This window comes from Oncorhynchus gorbuscha, linkage group LG01 (assembly GCF_021184085.1).
Source record: "Oncorhynchus gorbuscha isolate QuinsamMale2020 ecotype Even-year linkage group LG01, OgorEven_v1.0, whole genome shotgun sequence".
NCBI classification, from domain to species: Eukaryota; Metazoa; Chordata; class Actinopteri; order Salmoniformes; family Salmonidae; genus Oncorhynchus; species Oncorhynchus gorbuscha.
This window is the reverse complement of record NC_060173.1, coordinates 21,031,438-21,039,916: the sequence shown is the minus strand read 5'-3', so window position 1 is coordinate 21,039,916 and position 8,479 is coordinate 21,031,438. Positions and strand designations below refer to the sequence as shown.

General features: G+C 42.6%; 1 protein-coding gene across 3 annotated transcripts in view; it reads left to right on the top strand.

Moving 5' to 3' along the window:
• LOC124034596 (protein bicaudal D homolog 1-like) overlaps window positions 1-8,479 on the top strand; it is a 105,900-nt gene that overhangs the window by 76,469 nt on the left and 20,952 nt on the right. For 2 of the 3 annotated variants that reach the window (XM_046347998.1, XM_046348005.1), the window contains one exon: window positions 1-4,377. This exon is cut by the window's left edge and continues 100 nt beyond it. In XM_046347998.1, the coding sequence (XP_046203954.1) occupies window positions 1-591 (591 nt within the window). In that variant the 3' untranslated portion in view covers window positions 592-4,377. Of the gene's footprint in view, window positions 4,378-4,501; window positions 4,575-8,479 lie in introns of those variants that run through there. The other variant, XM_046348012.1, reaches the window with a different exon arrangement.

Here is an 8,479-nt window from a genome sequence, read left to right as displayed (position 1 = left end):
CAGCAGAAGCTGGCCTTGACCCAACGCCTGGAGGACCTGGAGTTTGACCACGAACAGACCAGGGACCGCGGCCGCGGCACAAAGGTGCCCAAGATCAAGAACAGCCCGCCCAAAGTAAGTCGACGAGCCGCTCTCACTGCTCCCCCCAGCCCTACCATGATACACAGCCCTTCCTCCACCAGCTCCCACTCCTTCAACACCTCCCTGACCCTCTGCAGCCCTCCCTCCCTGGAGCTGCCCCTGTCCTCCAACCCCTGGTCGGCCTCAGACAGAGGCTCATCCCAGTTCTCTTCCTTGCCTCCCCTGGGTGACCCCCAATGGTCCCTAGGCACTCAGACCTTCATCATTGACCCAGAGTCTCTGAGTTTAGAGTTCTGTCGACTCGTTAACAGTCGAGACTCTGGTCTGCACTCTCCTAGCTCCGCCCCTGCGTCTCCCTACCGCTCACCCATTCCCAAGACTTGGCAACATTTGTCGCCGGGGTCGGTGAGAACTCGTACCCAAAAAGACGCACCTCGGCCCTCTGCTCTGGCCACATCTCCCAGCAACCCTGTCCCTCGCTCCTACAGTTCCCAGATGCCCCAGCCCTGAGTCCAGGGGGGTGGGTTGGAAACAGAGAGGAGGACAGACTGGTTTCCTGTTTCCTGTGTCTGGCTTGACCTATGCCTATGCAGTACTGTGACACTCTTCTCAGGGATTGGCTATGAGAAGGAGCCCAACAGAGCTTGTTCCATCTGCAAACAATACTCAACAGTCTTTTTGTAGTTTTGGGCTCATAAGGCACCACAGTTGCTATTGTCCATTTCTGTAAATAAAGGGATTTAGAGAATAAATGAAATATACTGTATGTGAGAAATATACTAGAAAATGTGAAGTTCTAATGAAAAATAATGTAGAATTTTAGTGTATGAGGATGTGGTGTGTTTAATGAGCTAAGATAGTGTGAGGGATACTTGTACATTTTGGAGATATTTGATGCTATAACACAATGTATTGTTTATTTGTATTTCCCACCCTTGGCACATACTTCTCATATCACACAACCAAATTATTTTTCCAATGGCTATTAACATTCTTAGGCAATTGATTTTCCCTGTTGTATTCAATGCATATGATAAAGTCTCTTTGTAGTCAATACATGCGTTGCTTTTTCCAACCATCTATAGATGTGCGCAGAGCTACCATGTGTACTGTGGGCCTCATTGACCAATGGTGCCACTCAGTGGCCGATTTACACAGTTACAGCTGAAACACATTGATAGCCATTGGAATTCCTCAGTCTATCCCAGTAGAGGCTGGTGAGCTACAGGAGGACGGGCTCATTGTAATGTCTGGAATGGAACTGAGTCAAACATGTGGTTTCTATATGTTTGATGTGTTTGATACTGCTCCATTGATTCCATTCCATCCATTACAATGAGCCTGTCCTCCTATAGCTCCTCCCACCAGCCTCCTCTGATCTATCCCTATGAATGTTTGCCACAGAAAATATTAAACCTTGTTTAAATCTCTGGGAATCTTCTTTTGTTAAGCAGAGATGGCAGCGATGCAAATTATACAAAGGAACCTTATCTATTTCTTCATTGGTACATTACTATGTAGTCCACTTTACAGTACTTCTCTGGCTTAGTTTACACAGGTAGCCCAATTCTGATCTTTTTTTCACAAATTGGTCTTTTGACCAATCAGATCAGCTCTGAAGAAGATCTGACGTCAAAATATTTGATGTAATTGGTCAAAAGACCAATTAGTGGTGTAAACACAGTCTCTGACACAGTATATCAATTAAACAATTTTGATAACACTGCAAATCATATTAATATTAATGTCATGAGAAAAAATTCAAGGAATCATTCTAGTTTGTATTCCCCATGATTGATTAACATTTTCAAGCCATTGTATAATATTAATCTTCAATTTTCCACAACTCTAGAGCAAAAAGCATTTGACAGAAGTCCCTTCCATGTCTCTACAGAGATACACTGGCTGACCAAGCTCTACCTGATTTCAGAGCCACAATCCATTGTCCCTTCTCTACATTATACCAAGTACACTATAGCTTGACTTCCTTGTTCCTTGTGACCTTAGTCTATAATGAATATAGAAAACATAGCAAACACAGTGCGTGTGCGAGACAGAAACTGAAAGAATGAACTGTCATGCTTTTTCTGTCAGTGTTGATAGATGTTTGTTGTGGCATGCATGTGACTTTGTTCAGTCCGATCTAAGAGAAAGTATATAAATGGTTTACATGCATATAAACCATTCAGAGCAGCATGGAAACCAGTGTGACCTCCTCTCTGTGATACCCTAACCACACACCCAGCCCTACTACGCTCATATCACCCTGAAAAGGACACGCCCTGAAAAGCACCCCAAATCAACCCTATGCCCATGCCATGTAGTGCCAGCAGATGTCAGTGTCTACCAGTTACTGCTCACACTGACCTAGCTGTGGTTATTGGCACACATGACTGTAAGTCGCTTTGGATAAAAGCGTCTGCTAAATGGCATACATTATTATTATTACATTTTGGCTCCTACAGTGGTCAAATGTTTTTATTGACACAAAAAGAGGTGAAGAATGTCCATGTACATTCAGCTCCAATCCCTGTGACATAACATTGGTTGGACTTTGACTCTATAAAAATGAAACCCAAGGCTGCAGGGTCATTCATTCATTCATGTCTTATATTTGTGTATGATATTATAACTCATCTGATCTAAATATGCTGGTTTGTTTTTAGCCCATAGCCGTACATGAGCAGCAGTTGATTACTAAGTCTGACAGCCACCATGATAGTGGTTTGTTTTTAGCCCATAGCCGTACATGAGCAGCAGTTGATTACTAAGTCTGACAGCCACCATGATGTGGTTTGTTTTTAGCCCATAGCCGTACATGAGCAGCAGTTGATTACTAAGTCTGACAGCCACCATGATAGTGGTTTGTTTTTAGCCCATAGCCGTACATGAGCAGCAGTTGATTACTAAGTCTGACAGCCACCATGATAGTGGTTTGTTTTTAGCCCATAGCCGTACATGAGCAGCAGTTGATTACTAAGTCTGACAGCCACCATGATGTGGTTTGTTTTTAGCCCATAGCCGTACATGAGCAGCAGTTGATTACTAAGTCTGACAGCCACCATGATGTGGTTTGTTTTTAGCCCATAGCCGTACATGAGCAGCAGTTGATTACTAAGTCTGACAGCCACCATGATAGTGGTTTGTTTTTAGCCCATAGCCGTACATGAGCAGCAGTTGATTACTAAGTCTGACAGCCACCATGATAGTGGTTTGTTTTTAGCCCATAGCCGTACATGAGCAGCAGTTGATTACTAAGTCTGACAGCCACCATGATGTGGTTTGTTTTTAGCCCATAGCCGTACATGAGCAGCAGTTGATTACTAAGTCTGACAGCCACCATGATGTGGTTTGTTTTTAGCCCATAGCCGTACATGAGCAGCAGCTGATTACTAAGTCTGACAGCCACCATGATGTGGTTTGTTTTTAGCCCATAGCCGTACATGAGCAGCAGCTGATTACTAAGTCTGACAGCCACCATGATGTGGTTTGTTTTTAGCCCATAGCCGTACATGAGCAGCAGCTGATTACTAAGTCTGACAGCCACCATGATGTGGTTTGTTTTTAGCCCATAGCCGTACATGAGCAGCAGTTGATTACTAAGTCTGACAGCCACCATGATGTGGTTTGTTTTTGTTTGTTTGTCTCCTTTTGGTGCAGCACAGAAAAATACATGGCTAGATTTGAAACTGTGCGTAAATGTTCTATGTGTGTCCGTGTGTTTCCTTGTGTGTGTCCTGTACGTTAATAGTGCTGTCCATCCTTCTCGGGGGATGGATAGAGGAATGCCTTGTCAGTTGGGTTAGATGAGGCTGGTCTTAAATAACGAGCAGTCATTCAGTGATGCACAAGCCCATTATTGGCCTTGCAAAATGAACAGAGAGCTCTCTTTCTCTTTCTCTCTATCTCTCTCCCTTTCTATTTCTTTCTTTCTTTATCTTTCTCACTCTTATATAAACATAAATAACAATTCTCACAATAACAAGTACACAAAATGCACTTCTGTGGTTATGTCTGATTGTAGAAAGCATTATTCATTTACTTTCTAGACAAATAAATCATTTTTAAAAAACATAAGAATGTGTAAATTGTATGAACTCAAATGGACTGTATTACAGTAAGATGTTAACTTCCAAAATGTGATATTCCAATAAAATGAAAGCGATTACAAGAAAGATTGCTAAAAGCATAAACATTATAATGCCATATGCTCTCATGTTATACTTTCAAAAGAGAGCAGAATGTTTCCCAACTGACGTCCTCTCCTCAGACATGTTGAGTTATTACATGACGAGGACACTGTGTCTCTTTGTCCCTGACAAGTCTTTCCTCCTGTCTTGTCCACCCGTGTGTCTGTCTGTCCCACTAACCCTGACTGTCACCACTCTGTATATCTGTCTAATGTATCAGTTTCTCATAGATTGTCAGCAGCCTGCTGCCTCTGCCTCAGTATCGTCACCCTCCCCACAACTAAGAGCCTCCATAGCCTGCAGGTAACGTCCCAGAGGCCTGAGCTCTACATCTCTTTCCACTTCTCTTACTCGCACTACTTGTGCCTTTGGCCTGCAGGATATACACAGCATGCCCCACATGGCTGGTTCTTAAAGGCCCAGTGCAGTCAAACATTATTTTCCTGGGTTTTATATACAGTACCCTCCACACTTATTGGGACAGTGAAGCATTGCTTTCTTATTTTGGCTCTATACTCCAAAAGTTTAGATTTGAAATCCAACAATGTGCAGACTGGGTATTGTCATCCATATCAGGTGAACCGTTTAGGGATTACAGCACTTTTTCTACATAGCCCCCCCCCCCCCACATTTTAGGGAACCAAAAGTATTAGGACAGATTCACTTATGTGTATTAAAGTAATGTAAAGTTAAGTATTTGGTCCCATATTGAAAGCACACAGTGATTACATCAAGCTTGTGACTCAACACATTTGTTGGATGCATTTGTTGTTTGTTTTGGTTGTGTTTCAGATTATTTTGTGCCCAAAAGAAATGAATGGTAAATATTATATTGTGTCATTTTGGAATCACTTTTATTGTAAATAATAATTTAATATGTTTCTAAACACTTCTACGTTGTGCATGCTACCATGATTATGGATAAACCTGAATGAATCATGATTTTTATTTTATTTTTTATATCACCTTTATTTAACCAGGTAGGCTAGTTGAGAACAAGTTCTCATTTGCAACTGCGACCTGGCCAAGATAAAGCATAGCAGTGTGAACAGACAACACAGAGTTACACATGGAGTAAACAATTAACAAGTCAATAACACAGTAGAAAAAAAGGGGAGTCTATATACAATGTGTGCAAAAGGCATGAGGAGGTAGGCGAATAATTACAATTTTGCAGATTAACACTGGAGTGATAAATGATCAGATGGTCATGTACAGGTAGTGATATTGGTGTGCAAAAGAGCAGATAAGTAAATAAATAAAAACAGTGTGGGGATGAGGTAGGTGAAAATGGGTGGGCTATTTACCAATAGACTATGTACAGCTGCAGCGATCGGTTAGCTGCTCAGATAGCTGATGTTTGAGGGGAGATAAAAGATAAAAGTCTCCAAATTCAGCGATTTTTGCAATTCGTTCCAGTCACAGGCAGCAGAGAACTGGAACGAAAGGCGGCCAAATGAGGTGTTGGCTTTAGGGATGATCAGTGAGATACACCTGTTGGAGCGCGTGCTACGGATGGGTGTTGCCATCGTGACCAGTGAACTGAGATAAGGCGGAGCTTTACCTAGCATGGACTTGTAGATGACCTGGAGCCAGTGGGTCTGGCGACGAATATGTAGCGAGGGCCAGCCGACTAGAGCATACAAGTCGCAGTTGTGGGTGGTATAAGGTGCTTTAGTGACAAAACGGATGGCACTGTGATAAACTGCATCCAGTTTGCTGAGTAGAGCGTTGGAAGCAATTTTGTAGATGACATCGCCGAAGTCGAGGATCGGTAGGATAGTGAGTTTTACTAGGGTAAGCTTGGCGGCGTGAGTGAAGGAGGCTTTGTTGCGGAATAGAAAGCTGACTCTTGATTTGATTTTCGATTGGAGATGTTTGATATGGGTCTGGAAGGAGAGTTTGCAGTCTAGCCAGACACCTAGGTACTTATAGATGTCCACATATTCAAGGTCGGAACCATCCAGGGTGGTGATGGTAGTCCGGCATGCGGGTGCAGGCAGCGATCGGTTGAAAAGCATGCATTTGATTTTGCTAGCGTTTAAGAGCAGTTGGAGGCCACGGAAGGAGTGTTGTATGGCATTGAAGCTCGTTTGGAGGTTAGATAGCACAGTGTCCAATGACGGGCCGAAAGTATATAGAATGGTGTCGTCTGCGTAGAGGTGGATCAGGGAATCGCCCGCAGCAAGAGCAACATCATTGATATATACAGAGAAAAGAGTCGGCCCGAGAATTGAACACTGTGGCACCCCCATAGAGACTGCCAGAGGACCGGACAGCATGCCCTCCGATTTGACACACTGAACTCTGTCTGCAAAGTAATTGGTGAACCAGGCAAGGCAGTCATCCGAAAAACCGGGGCTACTGAGTCTGCCAATAAGAATATGGTGATTGACAGAGTCGAAAGCCTTGGCAAGGTCGATGAAGATGGCTGCACAGTACTGTCTTTTATCGATGGCGGTTATGATATCGTTTAGTACCTTGAGTGTGGCTGAGGTGCACCCTTGACCGGCTCGGAAACCAGATTGCACAGCGGAGAAGGTACGGTGGGATTCAGATGGTCAGTGACCTGTTTGTTGACTTGGCTTTCGAATACCTTAGATAGGCAGGGCAGGATGGTGAATAATGATGAGTGAGAAAGTTACAGACCGACAAATATCATACCCCCTCAAAAAAGGTGAGAGGTTAGCATGTCTTAGGGTATGATATTTGTCCATCAGTAACTTTCTCACTCATCATTATTCATGAGTCATTCAGAATGATCTGTAATCATGGTACTATCCACATTCATGTAGAAGTATTTAGAAACATATTCTATTCTTATTTAGAAATAAAAGTGACTCTAAAATGACACAATACATTATTTACCATTCATTTATACTGGGCACAAAATCATCTGAAACACAACCAAAATAAATAGCAAATGCATCCAACAAGTTTGTAAAGTTACAAGCTTGATGTAATCATTGCGTGCTAGGAATATGAGACTGAATACCAAACTTTTGACTAATTCAAAACACATATTGGTGAATTTGTTCCAATACTTGGTCTCCTGAAATGGGGGGACTATATACAAAAAGTAAGGCTCACAGTCTGCACTTTAACCTCATAGTCATTGTATCAATTCAAATCCAATGTGCTGGAGTACAGAGCCAAAACAAAATGTGTCACTGTCCCAATACTTTTGTAGCTCACTGTATATTTCCACACTATGAGGTTGGAATAATACTGTGAAATTGTGAAAATCATGAAATTCCCTTTTAGTGTAAGAGCTGTTTGAAAATAGTGCCTGGAATTTCCGCCTGTTTTGGTGGGATGGTGTTGTGGCCTGCATGGTGACATCACCAGGCGGCAAATAAGTTAATACGCCAATAAGAAAAAGAGTTCCAAACATCTGCCAATAACAGCTAGTTTTCAGTTTCCCTCCCCACAGAGACCATTCCCAGAGAGTTTTTTATTTTCTTGGTTGTTCTTGACCATTTGAATTGAAAACAATCACAGTAAGGTTCACCAGAAATGATTTGATATTGAGATCATAAGGGCTGCATTGGACCTTTAAGACACAGATATGAATTAATTAACTATTGTTGTTTCATCAAACACATCTCATCACGGGTATCTGTATAATAGTTCACACACACACAAATGATTAACGAACTCATTAAGACGTGAAACTCGTGCATTTTTACTCACAGCACATGGAGTAAAAGGGTGAGAGGCGTTGGTTTTTATAACTTAGCCACATTAAACTGTTTTGTACTATTGAGCAGGATAATGGCTATATTACTGTTGGCGAATTCATTGGTTTTGCATGACACTTTTGCCACCAGTAATACTCTGCTTCTTCTACTAATGCAGTCCTAGATCCGTTTCATACAGAACTAACAAGTTCATCTCACTACAGTCCCCACCCTCGCCCTCTATAACCCACCCATACAGTAGGTATCTCATTACCTCTGAATCGTCACTACAGTCCCCACCCTCGCCCTCTATAACCCACCCATACAGTAGGTATCTCATTACCTCTGAATCGTCACTACAGTCCCCAACCTCAGCCCTCTATAACCCACCCATACAGTAGGTATCTCTTTACCTCTGAATCGTCACTACAGTCCCCAACCTCAGCCCTCTATAACCCACCCATACAGTAGGTATCTCATTACCTCTGAATCGTCACTACAGTCCCCAACCTCAGCCCTCTATAACCC